This window comes from Ascidia mentula, chromosome 4 (assembly GCF_947561715.1).
Source record: "Ascidia mentula chromosome 4, kaAscMent1.1, whole genome shotgun sequence".
Taxonomy (NCBI): domain Eukaryota; kingdom Metazoa; phylum Chordata; class Ascidiacea; order Phlebobranchia; family Ascidiidae; genus Ascidia; species Ascidia mentula.
The window spans coordinates 8,449,382-8,468,608 of NC_138569.1; the positions used below are offsets into that span (position 1 = coordinate 8,449,382).

A 19,227-nucleotide genomic window follows, 5' to 3' on the forward strand; every position below is an offset into this window, starting at 1 on the left:
AAGCTGAAATAGCCACTTTTTCCTGACAAGTCGGAGAGAGACCTGAGGTTTGAATTCAAGACCGTTTAAATTCGGCAGACGGTGGGCCTATAATAAGCCCATGGGGTCGTGAGCGCGTAGCCTGTAAACTCCATTTCTCGATGCGATAGCGGTATAATCGCCAAGTAAGGACCTGCGTAGTGAGGCGATCCTGCCAATAATGCGATTGCAAGCTACATTACCGCGTTGGTTTTTACTAAATTTACTAAAATCTCATTTTTTGTTATGACCGTTTACAAGTAATTGTAAACAATATCAGGTTGAGGTAAGTAAACGTCACAAAGGTGTATTGTTTGTTCAATTGATTGTTGGGTGGTTGGCAATTATCTTATCAAGGTTATGGTTAAAGCAGTTTTTCCTAGTGCCTGAACGCTGACTGAGCGATGGGGAATTTCTGTGTTTTATGTGCCTGTTTGTTTCTTTTGTGTTGGAACCCTGTAAACACCCAGGACTCCCCTATTTATCGAGTTGACCCGTCATTAATGGAAGAAGAAATAAAATCAATTACCGAGTCGACATTAAAGAGACAAGCAATGCAAGTGGGGTTTTAGTCACAAACAGTGTACAACGTACAGTCTAATATTATTTTAATGCATCTGATAGTGTGACGAAGACAGTATTATAACAAATTGGTTTTTAAAAGAAAGTTTTTGGCGCAGAACCATTTGGATACGCTTTCATACGACCGAAGAAACTTGCAAGGGGATGCCCTTCTTAACATGGTTTGACGCTTCTTATAGACACATAAAAAATATTGATCTTACGTAATTGGTATTAACTTAAGATTTTAATATTGAGTATTTTCTTGAAAATATCTTATGCGTTTCAGCTAAGCAGCGCCTTCAGTGCAAAGTTCCAAAGCCGTGTGTCAGTGGTAAGAAATCTGCGGGATGCCGTGGTTTCAGCTTATTCCCAGTCGGCTCCAAGCGTAGGGCATTGCTGCGACGTTTCAGATTCAAATCTCGAATACGACTCTGCTTTTAAGACTGAAGTAAGCAAATGTTAAATATACGCAGCAAAGTAATTACATGGCCAAACTATATATTAGCCCAGTAAACCGACCGCGGTCCTTTCTGTCACACCACACTACCCAAACACTTTTGCAACAAAAGAAAACACAAAAACATTTATATTTAAACAGGATATTGGAGATTTTTATATCGGTACGTCAGCAGGCTAAGTTTTCAAAAGCACGACATCAGGACAGCTTTCACAAGCTAAAAATTCATCCTATTTCGTAATACAACATATTAAATACGCAGTGGACAGACTAGCTAAAATTTAGAACAGGGACAAAAAATATTTTTCAAGGTGAAAGTTTGCTTATAAAGTAGTTATCATGTCATAGACTAGCTACATTTCGGCACAGCTATAGCGTTGTCTAACGACAGACCGGTTGCGGAATCCTCTTGTTGTCAATTCGTTGTTGGGAGTATGGACATTGACTTATATTGCTTTGTCTCAAGCATTACTATAGTGTTATGACAGCAAGAAACCCCATAATTCCAACACTACAATTCACTCACAGATAATATATGTCAAAGGTTTCCACTTCAAAAGTTTGCGAACTTGTATCTTCAAATGCTGCAGCGAACGCTGCTCGTCTCCAGAACGCGTTCAGAGATGCTTGTGTTAATAATTTGCGAAGTGTGTCATCGCTCAAGTGGCAATACTTCGGCAGCGAACAAGGTGTCACCACTCAATTCCCAGCCACCAAAGCAAATGACTGTGGATCGTACGACAACAGATTCAGGTACGATTTTACTTTTTTCCCAAAATTCGTATGACTTTGACTCATGACTTTTTATGCAGTCAATAGGTTATTTTATTTGCTTTCCTTCTCAGACCGTGGTATGTACAAACCAATGTACCAAAGGCAAAACAAGTGGTTGTGGTTCTCGACAAAAGTGGTTCCATGCAGCAAACATACAACGGAATTTCATACATGAACTTGGCCAAAACCGCCGTGAAGACCGTGATAGACACACTCAACCCTTACGATATGGTATCTATAGAAAAGTAAAATCTTGTAAACCTAGGTTTGTACATTTTTAAAAATGAGCAACATATTAAGCACGTTGCCAAAATGATTCACACCATATTTGGTTTTGCTAAGATCGAATAAAAACAGAATCAACTAAATTCACAAACAATATCAATATGCTGGTTCGAAACGTGATTCGCCACCATGCAGCTTAACGCCAAAAACTGTTTTGTTAGTTTGGCGTTGTTGTGTTTTCGTCAACGGCCAGCAGTTACTTGTCACGTTTTCCAAACGGCGAGTGCTTCTCGGAAAAACTAGCACAGGCAACCCCACAGAACAAGCGTTGGGTCAAGGCCTACGTGGATACGATCAACTATGGAGGTTAAAAAATCAACCAATTTTATTTTATGATTTCGTTTGTGGCTTTTTCCATCAGAATTTTAGTTGTGTAGTGCCAATACCTTTATTTGCAATTTGTTTTTGTAGGAAACACCATGTATTCTAATGCACTGAACCGCGCATTTGAATATTACGAGACATCATGGCATCGAGCTCTACAAGGTAAAACAAACTCAATATTTTTCGCACACTTATATCTCCAGTTTAAAGCAAAGCTTTCAAAATGGCTTCTTCTCACCTATATGGTAAAGGTACTCTGTTCTTTTGCAGTTGTATCTATTTCTATTTCAACTGTACAGTAGCAGGCTACTTTGTACTTCAAGGTACAAAACTTACAAAAACTACTATTACTCCTCAGCAGAGCGCGTGCTGCTATTCATGTCTGATGGATCACCTTCAGATTCGAGAACCCAGATAATGGCGACTTTGCAGCAACGAAACAACGCTCTTAATAACTCCGTAGTGGTGATGACATACGGACTTGGAACAGGCATAGGTAGTATGACTCAGTCTAACTTAAAATCTCAGATAATTTTTATGCCTTCTAAAATATCGTTCTGATGCGTAAACATGTTTTGCCAAAGGGGGTATATATGACAAGCTAAACAACATATAAATGACGAAAAAATGTGCTTGGACGTACAACTCACTTCTTACAAATTGCTTTTGATTTAGATTTCTCCGTTCTTAGAGACATGGCATCAGCCACCAGCGCCCACGTCGAATCGGAAGATAAGGTTCGTGTTAGTCGCATATTTCGACATAGAATATTATCTTCATTCCTATGGTTGAGTCAAACACGTTTTCCACAGGCCGGAATATTCACCAATATCGGAAACCCATCTCAGCTGAGAAATGAGATGGCGTCGTATTATAGCTTTTTCTCGAGTCGAAGTCAAGTTACCAATGATCCTCTTTGGACTGTTCCTTACTTGGACAGCTGGGGTTTGGGTATGCTGTTTCACCTCAATGTGTCACAGAATTTGTATAATTGTTTCTATAACGACTGCCATGTAGGTTTAATGGTGACAGCAGCGCTTCCAGTGCATGCAGGTGGAAGCCTGGTTGGAGTCACTGCAGTTGATATCACCATAGAAGAACTCCTCGCGGAATCGAGTTATTTCAAGCCGACCGAGTTGTCGTACACGTTTGTCATTAATCAAGGAGGTTGGGAACAGTCATAAATATACTAGTTCTAGTTTTTGTAAAATAATATCGTCATAGGTCTGGTGATCAACCATCCACTTTTTCCATACGTTTCTGATCGTGAACCACTCTTCGTAGAGGCGACAGCGTTTGAGCGTGATGCTGAGTTTTTATCAGTGTTTGAGTCAATGAAAAGGTATAAGGGCTTATCTCAACATTAATAGGCCTAATGTAGGCCCAAACTCATTTGCACATGCTTAAATGAAAATATTGGCATGCTTGGGACATGTATAAACCAACTTATTCATCATAAAGCTCTGTTGTTTTGATTATTTGCGAAACTCCACATTTAGTGGAGGATCAGGGACAAGCACGTTCATATCCACAAGAATTCTCCCCCAAGGAGACAGCAAAAAATATGGCATCAGGACGGTGCGGGTGCAGTCCACGTATAGATGGAAACAGGTGTGCTGACGAAAGCCGAAAACAGGCCTTCTTGCTGAGATGAATTGTGTCATAGATTCCAGGAACCACATTTTCACTCTGCTTGGTGCTGGCTGACGGAGATACACAGACAGTCCTTCAGCCACTCGGCCATCTTCCAGCAGGATCGTTTCAGTATCATCGTCTCGATCTAATGCCACCATCCAACCCCGCCGATCAGTGTCAACACGTCAACAGTTTTAGTGTTAAAGGTAGTAAAACATTTTGCCTGAACAACATGAAAAGACAACCACGCAAACACTGATAAGTAGTCATAATAGTTTTATGATTTTTTTGGCACTATTTATTGAAATTCAAGGTAAGGCGCTACTTGCACTGAAAACACGTTCGACAAAGAGTTTGCTATGTAAAATTGGCGAAAAGACTTTTTGAAATGCACTTCAAAACTAATAAATTTGTGTCGCAACTTGAGGCAAAGAACATTACCTTGATTTGTATTTGTTCTCATGCACAAAACAGTTTTCGTTTACCTAACGTACTCCTTATTAGGAAAGAGTGCCGTCGCCTTTGCAGCAAGGTCGTTCGAAGATGCCGAGTTGTATTTGTCGGGAAAAATGAGTGCGAACGATGCGAGGAATATTGCAAATTACATGGAAGGGACAAGCGCCATCAACCCAAGTATAAAAGTAAAATCTCAAGCACGCTTGTATGGTATGCCAAACATCTGTAACAACTGTGGCACCTTACTAACAGTCCAGGTCACAACGATTCTGTAAGATTTATCGAAGGTGTTCCACCCAGGGTTTGAGATACAAATGAAAAGACATTCACGACTCAGTAGCCAGTGTGACAGTTATGGAGTAAAACTGTTTTATATATTTTTGGTCAACAGGATGGCGTTAAAGACGCAGTCGTGGCCACATATAAAGCGGATGAGTTGTGGAGGTCAACCGAAGATGAAAATCTCACCGCACACGTATTTTGGAGATACGTGGCCACTAAAGAAGGAATTTTCAGGGTATTTCCCGGTACTGAGATGCCATACAAATACGACCCAGTTGTGCGTGGTTGGTAAGAATCGAAGATCTTTTATTGTTAATAGTTAAGACAGTTTTTTTAACAATTCCATGCAAAAGGTACGAGAACGCGCAGGCAAATCGTGACAAATACGTCGTAACTCCGCCGTATGAAGATGCGGCAAGTAGGATCAGCGTTGTTACGATCAGCAGAGCTTTGTTTGAAGGCGGGTGGGTGTTTAGGGTGAAGTTCCCCAAACTGGTGTCTGTGACGATCAGAAAAACCTTATTTAGTGAACTTTTGCGATCATGGATCTAGATTGTTTCGTTAGTTATTAGTTGTTTTAAATTGTCTTCCTCACTGATTGGGCGCAAAAATTGCTGTGACATAAGACAGGGGGTTCGCGATAAATCAGATTCACAAATTAAAGTCCGTGGCCAAAAAATATTTGGAAACCCTGGTTTGAGGTTCATCATGGTTTCCAAACCAGTAAAGCCCTGAAGTAAAATCAGTAAAGAGACAAAGTTTATGACGATTGTAAAATACAGATAACAAATGTAATATATTGCGATCTTTTCTTTATAGGTCGGTCGACTACACTTTGAGAGACAAACTTGTTGGTGCGATGGGCGTCGACATCATCACCACTTACTTTCACGAGCTCCTTCTCAATATTTATCCGCTTTGTGAGGACACGACTAAGTTTAGGTAAGACAGATCGCAACACGGGAAACCACGAAAACAGTGTGCCAAGTTGTGGTGATGTATATGGGTTGTTTTGAAACAAGCAAAAAATTGTCAGGTGTAAATTGACCCCGTGGCTCGTATAACACCAATTGCAACATAGCACAACTGCCTAACTAATAGGATCAAGTATACAATCCTCGGGCCATTATGCCCAATTTTAGTTTTGCAAGCCCACAAATTTATACTCACCACATACCAACATCTAATATTTCCTCTCTGAAATCAACTTTTTTCCAACGCCTGCACTTGTGCGTGACACAAATGGCAACTTTACATTTAGTAGTTGGCACCAGCTTTCTATATGTTCGGCCAGTTGTGACCATTTCAATTTCTAAAACACTGGGTCATTTATATAGTAATTGTATAAACACCAAGGTCGTGTTACTTTCCGTCTTTTAGATGTTTGTTGTTGGATCAAGCGGGCTTCGTTATCATGTCCGACCAGTTTATCACCAACCCAACAGCAACCACCGACAAACATGTCGCAGAGATCGAACCTGAAATTGCAAACGTTCTCATTGAAGAAAGAGTGTTGCTCCCACGCACCTGTTCGCATATCGATCGCGCCCTCGTACAACGAACGTTCGAAGTACGTTTATCACAATTTTAACCTGATTTATGTCAGCACTACGTAAGCCAGTACAAGCAAACTCACGACAAACTACTAACCAAAATTCGCTCATTTGAACAAAGCGGTGTTCCCAATTTTTTTGCCTTGTTTGAAATTAGGCTGACAACGATAAAGTTTCTTACATGGACTGCAAGAATAGTCATTACTTTTGCAAGTAATATATTTGGCTACCACCAGACATCACGTAAATGTAATGTATGTTTTACGTTTTTTAGATTGCAGGCAACCAAACCCGCTATACGGGAACCACAGCATACCCAGGATGCCACCTCTTTCAGCTGATTCCGGTAGGTGGCACCAACGTCCATTTGGTGATCCTCGACAAAGACTGGCACAACTGTGGTAGCAGCCACCAGACGGCTTGCTACTGCAACCACTTTTCATCAACTGCTTTTGTAAGTGCCAATGTGACACGTTGGAGTGGTTATAAGCTCATTAGGCCACTGAAGTGGTCAATTTTCTGCTACAAGTGGTTATTTATTGCAATATTTTCTAAACTGTGGCATGAAATATCAGAACAGTTTTGTAATGAAGTCCTCTGTTATGAAATATAGGCTTCATGCGACCAACATACTGAGAGGAGCTGTGAGTGTCCCTGTACTTCTCACGCAACCTCATTCTTCCCTTGCGAAAACATCTACAACTACACGAGGTAAAGTTTGGCATGTGGGCGGTTTCCAATAGCAATATCACATTCTAAATGTAAGCCAAAGCGAATATCTCCAATTTCATGTCATCAAATGATACCTTTCATATCCACTATTATAAACGCCAAAATGTGGTTACGCTGACTAGCACTAAGAAATTTTCAATTATTTGTTTTCGTTAGAACGACTCCCCACCCCTGCACCCCTGAAGCTGTGGACGAAATTTTAACTCTAAATCCTCGAACTGACGTCCGTTCCCTTCCACCATGCTACAACTTATCGTTCCAGTATATTCCTGCTGACGATAACAGTATCGATGCACCGGAGGAAGGTTTGTCAAATATGAGTTTGAAAACAGAAACTAGGTTTTGGCCAGCACCAAGTAACATGGTTTATCTTTAAAAAAATGTATATTTGTGTTTTTTTTCACTGAAAGAACGAACAGTTAAGTAACTTTGAGTTTCTTTGGTTATACGTCTTCGATCGCTATATATCTAAAGGTTATTTTTGTAACGACTCCTAAAAATTTTTTCACCACGTAAATAAAAGCCTGCTTTTTCTGTTGCCTTACCGTGTCAAAAAATGTGCTGACCTAGTATACGCGTACATCTACAACCTTTCAGGCGTTCTCGTATAACAAATGCTTTGAAATGATTGCTTGGAAGTTTAAATTTCATGAATAATCAAGTGTCTGTTAAACCAGTTGTTTACAAATATATTTGTTTTTGATTAAAAGCTATGTCCTGTTAATGGCCCAGTACTTTTATGATGAGTGAATTACCAAATTCAGGTGTTGACCAAAATATGTGAAATTTGTTTATGGTACATGTGCAAAGCAATTTAAATTTTGTATGCCGGGAGACTAAAAGCTTAGTCAAAAAAAGCACTGAGCTGTGCACGGTGATTTGTCGTTGTGCTGGGTAATTAATCTACTCCCAAAAATATGAACAGAATTAGGACCTTTTGTTTAGAAAACGAAGAAGGCCTTCATCCAGCTGTAATTGCTGCCATAGTTTTTGGAGTCGTTGCCGGGATAGCAATGCTTTATAAGAAAAAGAAAAAGCCTAACAATGCGACCCAAACTACTGAAGCGGACCCTTATCCTAACCAGCAGGTAAATCTCCTCAGCAAACTGAATTACAATAAGGCATTGACAATGCAAACATTTTTTGCCATTTATGACTTTCTTATAGTTCCTGTGAAGGTAAGTCTTTGGTAAAACTGTCAGTTACAAGAAACGAAAAACTTAATCACAGAAAAATCTATTTTCTTACTTCGATTTTACCTGTTTCGAATATATTTAACCAAAATCAAATGCATTGGTCATGTTTCAGAACCAGCCTCCAAAACCTTCAGCCCCACAAGCTCCTCCACCCCAAAATCCCCAATACGGTTACAAGTACCCTTCTTCGGTTCCACCTCAATCGAACGTTCCCCCTCAACAAAACCACAGCTACCTTTACGGAAATTCCCCTGCAATGTATCCCGACACTAAAGGGGCGGCGCCACCATCTTACAATGTTGCGCATCATTATTAGTGCTGATTGCGATTTTCAGTTATATTTTCTTTTAACTAGCTCTGTTAAAACTTTCCCTACTGAAAGATATTATCTAAACACCATGCTTCATTATAGTTTGCCCTGTGCAATGACCGATGTACGACACTCACTTGCATGGGCGGAAATCGGTCGCTAAATTGTGTTAGTTCTTTTGACGGAATCTTTATCTTATCTTCACTAGCAGAAAACTAACAATGACATCGATGTTTTGCAAACGATGATTGTATTTTGAAATTCTTCAATCAGTCGCTTAATATTTACAACAGGATTATGCAAAACTGGGCATCACCGTATTTTCTGTAGCCACCAATAGTGAGAATTCCATCATTAGTGAGGAATAGGTGCTGTCTGTAGTTTATTTATGACTATTGTGGCACTTCCAGCCACAAAACAACACGATATTATTTCACATTGGCAGCTTGGCCTCAGTGTAGTTTTGTTTCGTGTATTATTTTGATGACGCGGAATCGTTTTTCTCCGGCCAGTTAAACTACTCTAAAAACTACTGCCTGCAAGTCACAAGTCACATATATATTTTTGTGGAAATGTGTATGTGAGAGTGAACTGTATGGAAATATGATTCACTTGTTTTGGAGTCAATGTTTTATATAACACAGTACTTCCCTCACATTCTGAAATATCAATGATGATTTATTCAGCAAAACACGATTTCGTCATTTAAATTTTTTTAAAAACTTGTTTAAATAAAAGTTAAAAACGCAAACAACATCAAAAGAATAAACATACACAGAGCTATACTAATAACAATTATTTATGCAGAAAATAAAGTTATGTTGCAGGCAGAAACTTTTCAAATCCAACAAAGCGCCATCAAAGCGTATTTTAGCAGAAGAGGCACCAAAACGTCGTGAAAATAACTGCTTTATGCGCAAATTAAGGACAAATCAAAACATGTTGTTTCGCATTTCATTACCAGGCATTATAAGCTGTCTATCTTTTATTGGAACTAAATGGAAATTGAACTTTTGCAAACAGATTCAATTTTGCGTCTTATTCACAGTAAAATAGGTTGAACTTACATGCGCAACACTTCTAGATAACAACAAAAAACACTGGTTGGATGCAATGCCAATGTGTATAAACTTTAATATTTATAAGCAATGTGGAGCCAATAATATGAATTGTGTATAAGCTGCAGACAGATGGCCACTGTTTCGACCTAAAAGGTCTCATCAGTGCAGCTGGTGTGACTAACAGACAACTTTGCTGACCAAACGGCCAAGCAAAGACTTCCACTTTGTGGTGACTATACAATCACCGTCATCCGTTGGGCACCAAACTAGGTGCAACCAAAACGGAGAAAACAAGGTGGAAACACTATGGCCAAGCCAGCTTTGCGTTTGGTCAGCAAAGTTGTCTGTTAGTCACACCAGCTGCACTGATGAGACCTTTTAGGTCGAAACAGTGGCCATCTGTCTGCAGCTTATACACAATTTAATATTTATAGTTATTTGTTTGTTCCACACTATATGGAGGCGGAAGTCCACTTGGTGGAGCAGAAGATGCTGCCGCTGGTGGTTTTGTCACTCCCATGTTTACCGTGTAAACAACCTCTCTCTGCAAGTAGACATTTGTTGCTGGGTTCGGTGCCGGTGTCGGGGCGGTATGTGCAGTCTGTAGAAAAAAAGGACTATTATCATGTGCTTGCATTGTAAATTTTACTACTTGAGTGAATTTGCCCTTATGGATTTTCATTTTCGCCAAGTTATCGTAGTAGGTTTTGAAAACAGTGTCCAATAAATAGTTCGTCATAAAAGCATAAAATAATATCAAATTCAAAATCGTGTTAGTTTTAATTTACAAAAAATTAATTCAACCATTTTTGTAGAGTAAATATAATAACTATATTTCAGTTAAGCTGAACAATAAACTTGTTGCAGAGAACAACATTGTACTCGCCGTGGTGGGAGTTGTACGTGGGGAATTTGTGGGTTTGACCTTTGCTTTTTTATTGTGTTGATGAATGACGTAACAAATTAAAAGAAATGCCGCAACACCTCCGATTGATGCTCCGATCACAACGTCGTCTGTAAAAATTACTTGTCAGGTGGTGTTGAAGAACTTGTGTCCTAGTTTTACAAGTTACGCTATACTACATTGCTCTATGGAATACCTAACCGGTAAAACTTAATGAAGTTAAATTTTGTTGCCTTGATTCGCCAAAATGTTAGGTTTTTTACACACCATTTTTATCCGTTGTCTTTGTGTCCTTAGTGTTGTTGTATACATTCGTATACGAATAAGCCAATTGGTAGCAGATCTGTAACGTGGTCAGGTCGACTCCAGGGGGCGTTCCCGCATTGGTGAGATCAGGTGTATCCGGTGTGCAAGGTAACGGCCAGGAGCTGTATGAATGGTCTCATGAAAATTGTAGAGATATTTATCACGCATCGTCTTTAAACGTGAATTCACCTGTTGCTGATGTATTTGTTCTTGCAGGGAAAGAAGGCATTATTGTGTGTTGTGCAGGGGCAGTTGCAACTTGCGCTTGTACTGCATGTCGGTTCCTTGAAAAAGAGGTTTTTCAATTAATATAATAACCCCAGACAGCGAAACATCTCTAACCACGAAAAATTTTAGAATACAGTTGCTTTCCGCTTGATTTATACTCTTTGTGTGGTTTACCTTGATCAATAACACCATAGAATGCAACAACACTGATATTATCCATTTACTAATAGCAAACCAATTGACAATGTGATATCAGTACAACTGGTACAGTTCATTGTTTACTGACACATAGACTACGTACTGCTGCGTTGCCGATGATTTGATTGCAGGAGCATGAATCATATGAGAAAGAGGAGCAACTGCCTTTGTTGTTGATGACTAAAATAAAAGCGTTAGTTTCCTGCACTGGGTAAATGACGAACGACTTGCAACGTGGGTGGGAAGTTTTGCCGTGGAATTCACGTCCATTGATCTTGACCTAACATACAAACGAAATATTGAATGTTTTACTCGCTTCAAACACTATCATGGAGGCAAGTTACATTATAGTTTAGGATATGTGAGAAGTAACCAAAGCTACGAGCATAAATTACATTTGCTATTTTTATTTTTGTAGTTGAGTGTTGAACCCGGTCTTCCTCAGTCAGCTTTTGCTTTTCATTAAAAAAAGAAAAATTTCTAATTACAATGGCCAATATAGATATGACTAATACAATAAATTTGTGCAGCAGCGAATGTGAAGTATTCAGACGGAAATATCGGTTTCTTTATAAGTGTAAAGGTTTCGTATCATAAATGTTACTCTTTTACCAAAAATGTGTGTTGAATAAGAGCGTCTTCAATATTTGAGCAGGACGTGTTTTGCATGATGCCTTGTTTCACCAGCTGGGCCGATATGCCGGGCTCTAATTCGATGACGTGTTTGTTTTCCGAAGTTCTTTTATCAGTAGTCATAATGACGAAACCTCCTTGGTCGATAATGATGCATGTGCTAAAAACACAACATTTAATCATTGGGTTTTCGCCGGCCTGGCCTAAACATCACAGTTAAACACATAGTGCTGGTCGATATTTGCTTAGTTTCCTAAAATTAACTGGTGCTACGAAATGATTTCCTCCTGAAAGTAGAGAATTTCGCCGAAAAGTAATTTTCGATAGTAACGAAGTTTGTGTTTATCTTTTATAGCCATGTTTATCGTTTGCCAATAATTTCATCAATGCTACGTTTCTATATACAGTTTTATTTAGCCAATAAACTACGTACTATGTTGACAATGAGTCGTTGCAAATCGGATAAAGTTGGTTCACAATTGTGGGAAAGTAATTTGCTACAATATCGGCACCCATGGCTCCAATCAGCTTCCCAGTCGTGCTCCCTTGAACTCCAGGACTGCAGATCAAACGAGTATTATTGCTGGTAAATTTTCAACGCATCTTTACTAATTCCCTTACCTTTTTTCGAATAAAGCTCTGGTCAGGGTGATGATGTTGATAGCACTGGCTGCGTCACTATACGGCGTCGTGATGACGTATTTGTTGCGGTTCGCTTGCGACTGCTCATACCTTGAAAACAAGGGTCAATCTTCGTGCAAATGTTGTTGGTGTGAATTTCCTTTTTTTGTTTCGATGTCGTTTCAATAAGTTTAGATTCGGAGAAAACTAAAATTATCTTTTCCGGGTCAATCGAAAGTAACGGAGCATGGCAAACATTACAGTATATGTTTCCTACTTTACGGCTTATCTCATCCGTAGGCACAGTTTCTATGCGATCCAATAAAAATTCCATTTTTTACACCAATTGGTTACTTTGTATACACATATATGTGGGCCCTAATACGATTCATCTACCTCAAGCACTTACCAGCCCCGTACTACCGGGTCGTAATTGTCAGGCATTCGGGTTCCTGGAAATATCCGCATGATTCCCTCTTTCGTTGCCACATAACGCCAGAACACATGTTGCGTTAGCTGGTCATTGTCCGCCTCATTCCAAAGACTGTCTGCTTTGTAAGTTGCCACGACCATCTCCTTTACACCTTCCTAAACGTGAATATTTTGTTGATATAAACTTTTCTACGCAAGTGGAACAAACGTATGACAAGACTCTTGCTTATATCCTATAAATTTCTTTCAATCAAAACTACTTATACAAACAGCTAGAGATTTTGAGTACTGATGATGAGCCCTGTATGAGTTCGAAACGTTTACCAGCATTATGATGAACAGCATTCTAGCTCTGGCTTTTTTTATTTAAGCTGGGGACATCTATGCAGATTTAGGTTGTACAAGCAAAGCAAAAAATGAACTGAGAATGTTCTAGGAATCCTGATAAAACGCTTCACCTTTATATTTGGAGTTGTGGTGGTTTTTCCCTCCATATAATCAACTATCTTTCGAACATTTGCCACTGTTGCTTGGGTGGATAAATAAAGTTCGGGTTCCACAAACGACCTGGCGGCAAGGGCCACTGCACTGTGATCTGTTGCAGCATAACAAGACATTATTATATCTGCCTTTGACGTTGTGCACGTTTAAAAAAAACTTTTTACTTGTCTAAAAAGCGAAATCAAACAAAAATCCTACTCATTATAAAGTTGGAGATTTATAAAGTTGGATATAACTACAGTGACTGCATAGATACCTATACTATACAAATTAGACAATTCCCAGCAGTAATTAGAGACACTATACCAAGCTTTTATGAGTGGTCTGTCGATCCTAGATTTAGTTTTTATACCTTTTGATCCATAACTGTTTACGTGAGCACACGGCTGGCGAGGGTGGACAAGATCAAGACGGTGATAAAGAAATCCCCCTGCGGGAATCGATCCCTGTGATCTGAGTGACGTTTGGAGATCCCCCTCTGTTAGTACCAGGCATATTGAGAACTTGGTGCCAGGGATCTGGTATGTGTAAATGTTAAGTCATCAATTAATTTATGTGTGTCCTCTAAATTTCCAAATTGTCAGTATAACATAATATGTTTTTACCGGTAAGATGTCTTAAAGATTTTATTCCAATTTTGGACCCATGTCGTGTCCTATAATACGTCATTGTGGCCTCGGAGCTATTGGATAAAAACTACTTTTACCCAAATGGGAGCGAGAAACAGAAAAGTATGCTCCCAGTAAGGTTTAAACTTGAGACCGTGGTCTATTTTTTTCAATTGAGCTGCAAAAGCTCATCGGCCAAAGTATATATTTAGTGATGCAGACAGAAACGCGCAACTTCACTGTAAGCTGTGGCTCTAATCTTTAAAGAGTGGCCATGACATGTCTACGATTGCGATGTCTTTTTCCTTAGTCTCTTACATGCACACTTTCTAATGCTCTAATACTTTTGAGGAGTAAATGGGCTCGTCTACTCACTTTCTTCCAGTAGTAGGTGGAGTCAATGTTAACAGTCCTGACGCCGTATTTTCGTCCATCTCCTTGAGGTAAAATTCGAATCGAATTGAACGTCAAGGATCCAGAATTACCTCTGTAAGTTGTGTTGTCCGTTAACAATGACATACCAAAATTTATGTACATAGGTGTATACAAATATCATTGTGGTTTACCCTTACTCTATTGTATCACAAACTCACTTTTTCATGGAATCATAGACTGTCAGAAAATCCTCGTTACGCTCGAACGCGGTCGCTTCCACATACAAAGGATCACGATCAGTGACGTATGGGAAGAGTGGGTGGTTGATCACAAGACCTGGTAACAAAGAAACGCTTAACGTGTTTATTTTTGACTTGCAATACTCTGGCGGAAAAATTCTTATAAATTACTAGGCATAGTACTAAAATTCTCAACTGATTTGATGACAGCTATTTAAAACATTGCAGGTTAAAAGTTGTCACTTGTTTTCTCTGCTTACCTGCTTCGTTCAAAACGAACGAGAAAGAAAGGTCTGTTGGTTTGAAGTAACTTGACTCCGCCAATAACTCCTCAATCGTCAGATCCACCGCTGCCACGCCCACCAAACGCCCACTTACGTACACAGGAAGACTGGCTGTCATCATTAAACCTGCAAGCAGAGTCGACTGCCATCATTAAACCTGCAAGCATCATCGACAATCTTATCTGAAAATTTATTTTCCCCTGACTAACGTACATTTTATTGCCAAACTGCATAGAGAATTTATTTGTACTAATCATGTGCAATTATACTGCACTCCCTTGGTCAATTGAACTGTGTTACCTAGCCCCCAGCTGTCCAAATAAGGAACTGTCCAGATAGGTTCGTCGCTCAGGCTTCCAATGCTTTTGGTAGAGAAGTAGTTATAGTAGGAAGCCATCTCATTCCTCAGATTGGTTGGAGTGGTAATGTGTGTAAAAACACCAGCTTGGTTCTGGTTTGTAGGAAATATACAAAATAATGTATACTTTTAACTGTTTGGCTGGTGTTTGTTTTGGAATTATCTTTTCAAAGTTTATCTTGTTATATATTGTTTCATGAAAACAATTAATGTATAATATACATACACATTGTGTAGTGAAATATAATTATACCCGTATAAACATGAATTATCGTGGTTTTGAACTCACCTCGTGTGATGTGGATGTTGCCATTCTCTGCAAGACCCCGAAGTCTGTAAAAGTATCGTATCGCTAAAATATATTTGCTAAAAAATAGAGAAGATTAAAAATACACTAACTTGCACTTCCCATTCCAAAAGTCATAAGAACTACCGAGTTATTGAGGAGTTGGTTTCTCGACTTCAAAGTTCTTTGTATGTCAACTTCTTTGTCATTAGGCTCACCGTCAGACATAAACAAAATCACACGCTCCACTGCAACAAATGCCTGTGGCTCAAAAGGTGGATACAGAAATCACAAAAAAAACAACTTAAAACTAAATTTCTGACACAGGTTTGATAAATAAACGCTTGGCATACTTTAGTCCCCGTTTAATGGCCAGTCAACACGGAATCAATAACACGAAGGCGCTGAAACCGAACAAAAGTCGGTCTAATTAAAAGAAAGTGAAACAAAATTCTTACTCTTTCTGTTGAGCGAGTCTTTCGCCGAGTCGAAATAGTCGAAAGCTTTCTCAAGTGCGATGCCATATTTTGTACCACCTAAAAGTCATTGCATATAATTTTGGTGTATTATGTTACTTATAATGGAAAAAAAGGTGAATCTTCTCATACCATTGGCGTAAACGCTTTCTGTAAATTTTCGCATAAGTTTCTTGTTTTGTGATGTTGCTTGTGCGAAGCTTGTTTGAAAGCAAAAATTATTGACTGGAAATCGAGATTGGTAAGTCACAGCTGACGAGGAAAACGCGATTAACGCGAACTAAAAGCATAATTTAGTTTAGTAAAGTTTCAATTATCTGAAACTATATTTATTGGGTTCCATTTTAAGCAATAAATAAATAAATTTGTTTTCAAAAAGTGTTGCACCTGGTCATATGGGTTTAATGTGTCAACAACTGTATTAGCGGCTTGTTTGGCCAAATCCATGTACGTTGTGCCACCATACGTTTTGCTCATTGAGCCACTTTGGTCGATCACAATTACGACTTGTTTCGGTTCTGGAACATTCGTCTGCACATACCAAGGTCTAAACAACACAAAATTTGTTACGAAAGAGTTTTGCGCTTTGTAACCAAAGTAATAAACCTGAATCGGTTGTCGTAAGTTCCACAGCTGCTCGCTTTGGTGGCTGGGAATTGAGTGGTGACACCTTGTTCGCTGCCGAAGTATTGCCACTTGAGCGACGGCACACTTTGCAAATTATCAACACAAGCATCTCTGAACGCGTTCTGGAGACGAACCGCATTTGATTGCGAGCTTGATGAAACCAACTCACAAACTTTTGACGGCGATACCTGAAGTGCAATTTTCAACACATGAATGCAATGTTTGAAACATAACATCTGGATCCACTAATTTTTGAAATGATATTGTATTGCTCTTAATCAATGCAAACGAAACAAAATTCGTCACAAAAAAAGTTACCGGTTGTTTAAATCTTGAGTCATATTCTAATTCTCCGGACGAGGTTCGACAGCATTGCTTGGTGTTGTAGTTTGTGCCCGAGTAAGAATTGACGACTGCTTCTCGCAAACGCTTGACCGCAGAAATCCGACTTTGGAATTTGTTACCAAACGTGTTGCTCAACTACAAGAAAGCAGGATTGTATCGTATATAGGCTAATAATACGTAATAAATAGCTGTGATAGTGACAGTGCTATATTTTGAGAATTTACATGTATGTTGAGCTTATATTTTTCTTATCACGAAAACGAAAGGAGCAATTCACTTCACCAATGTGTTACAACACTTAAATTGATATGCATTACATATTACCGCATCAAGAAGGTTTCTTCCATTGGGTGAATGACTAGTGTACTGAAGGGTATCAAAATGATTCTAGAATAAAAACAAAAATTGGCGTTGCGTTAAATTGGGCGTCACTATGCTTTGTTCCCTTTCAGATGATACACAAATATATCATTCAAACTAGCTCAGTACACTCAGTAATTAGTTTGTCCACTGGCGACACTACTAAATATTTTGCATTATTTTGCACTCACCTGCATTTTACTGTACTTGAGTGTGCTCTCCATTAGCTCTTTAACCTTGTTCGTGAGCAACTGTGGATCAATAGAGGTGCCAACCGTTTGGGAGTGACACCGCAATATAAGGCAACAGTAAATTGACAAAAGGCAATAAAACTTCATGATATCTGCTGTGTCCAGTGTAGCCAGTTTCGCTTATCTGCGGATCATCAGCTATTCCCGCGACGTTTAGATACCGCGCTTTGTCCCGTGACTGCAGGTCGGTGTATTTTGTGACGTAAGCACACGCAATACTAGATGCGCCTGCGCATTTACCTACCACCGGAAATGAGGCCTACGCTGTCTATTGAACAATGCATTAGAAACAACCGGTGATGACTTTTATATCGAAACATGCCTTGTGAATGTTTTGTTATTGCGGCGTACTTTAGAGCCATTTTCGCTCGTTCTGAAATTAATCAGATGGCGCAAGAAACCACAGTTGCAACTCTTTATTTAAAGTACCAAACTGTTGCCTAATGATATAGTAACATTAATACCCTTACCAACGCATAAACTTAATGCATGATTTCACATATTGTACATTGCTTTTCACACGACTCCTCTAATCATACAAATTATACACGAAACAACCAGCAGACAGAACTAATGGGACGACAAGAAGTCAATTTGTCTCTTTGCACGTTTCATGCGCAATCTTCGTTCTAAAAATATCCTTCACAAAACACGACGCGCGATCTGTCCTTGTTTCTTCATGTTTAATTGCCTACGCATTCAATGTGCTGGTGGGGTTTGTTAAAGATGAATTTAAGCTCAGTTTACTAAACTATTAATTTCACTCTGGGCGTGACTTTGCAAAAAGCGACAAAACACAAAAGCCAAAAAGCAATATACACGCATTATTGCCTCTGTCGTATCAAATTTCGTCACTTCTTAAAACTAGCCTCAAGATTCACTTAGATTTACCAACCCAACACATAGTTCGATGAATACATCAACCATATTAACCTGCGATGACTTGCTTACCCGCAAGTCGTGGTTAATTGATGCTCAGGAAAAGGCAATCGAAATTGCCCGAAGGCGCAAAGGCTGCACAAAACCGTTCCGACGAATCTCGCGTAACTGTTACCTGCCATGCTCCTTTCTTTTCCTCACGCAATGCACCTGCAAAACCATTCGGCCCTTCCGTGTGTTAATAAAACTAAACAGGAATTAATACATGAAATATATTTGTTGAACAAACTTATAGCAATGAATATGTGTATATTTGTCACGAAACTATCCTACCAGACACAACAGGTGGCGCAAAACCATAGCACGGCCTAGATCTTCTCGCTTTGCTGCATATACTTGGTCTGTATTTCGAGGGCATATGACTTTTCACAGATCACGCCCTTACCAATCAAACCATGTATAACAATACAAGCATATAGATATAAGGTAGAATACCGCAGCACATCAACATAACAAGCTCGTGCTGTTTACAATCGTTTAATAAACACAAATAATTTCATAATAGTATTTCACATGTGACAGGGCAGTGAACATTTGATCTTGCAAGCGATTAAAATTCATCCATGACGTTACATCACGAATGTGTCTCGCAGGTGGAAAGTCACTTGT

The 19,227-nt window shown here is 39.2% G+C and overlaps 2 protein-coding genes across 2 annotated transcripts; one reads left to right on the plus strand and one right to left on the minus strand.

Moving 5' to 3' along the window:
* The first annotated feature begins 422 nt into the window (after positions 1–422).
* LOC145898002 (VWFA and cache domain-containing protein 1-like) lies at positions 423–8,954 on the plus strand. Its single transcript, XM_082986455.1, has 25 exons — positions 423–578; positions 699–761; positions 869–1,030; positions 1,584–1,792; positions 1,885–2,044; positions 2,260–2,404; positions 2,510–2,584; positions 2,784–2,918; positions 3,098–3,159; positions 3,235–3,373; positions 3,440–3,589; positions 3,647–3,764; positions 3,922–4,033; positions 4,089–4,263; positions 4,562–4,698; positions 4,905–5,083; positions 5,149–5,265; positions 5,615–5,737; positions 6,176–6,365; positions 6,623–6,802; positions 6,962–7,059; positions 7,237–7,385; positions 8,026–8,258; positions 8,389–8,574; positions 8,880–8,954. Exons 1-25 carry the CDS (start codon positions 423–425, stop codon positions 8,952–8,954), a joined length of 3,528 nt encoding a protein of 1,175 aa, XP_082842581.1.
* Positions 8,955–9,266: 312 nt separating this feature from the next.
* On the minus strand, positions 9,267–17,833 carry LOC145898507 (VWFA and cache domain-containing protein 1-like). Its single transcript, XM_082986988.1, has 24 exons — positions 17,620–17,833; positions 17,393–17,455; positions 17,042–17,203; positions 16,703–16,911; positions 16,484–16,643; positions 16,229–16,376; positions 16,079–16,156; positions 15,734–15,868; positions 15,624–15,667; positions 15,277–15,427; positions 14,953–15,102; positions 14,672–14,789; positions 14,454–14,565; positions 13,823–13,988; positions 13,428–13,564; positions 12,947–13,125; positions 12,538–12,648; positions 12,350–12,475; positions 11,896–12,076; positions 11,387–11,563; positions 11,047–11,141; positions 10,819–10,979; positions 10,534–10,661; positions 9,267–10,248 (listed from the first exon to the last, which is right to left on the minus strand). Exons 1-24 carry the CDS (start codon positions 17,764–17,766, stop codon positions 10,069–10,071), a joined length of 3,318 nt encoding a protein of 1,105 aa, XP_082843114.1. The 5' UTR covers positions 17,767–17,833; the 3' UTR covers positions 9,267–10,068.
* Positions 17,834–19,227: the final 1,394 nt, after the last annotated feature.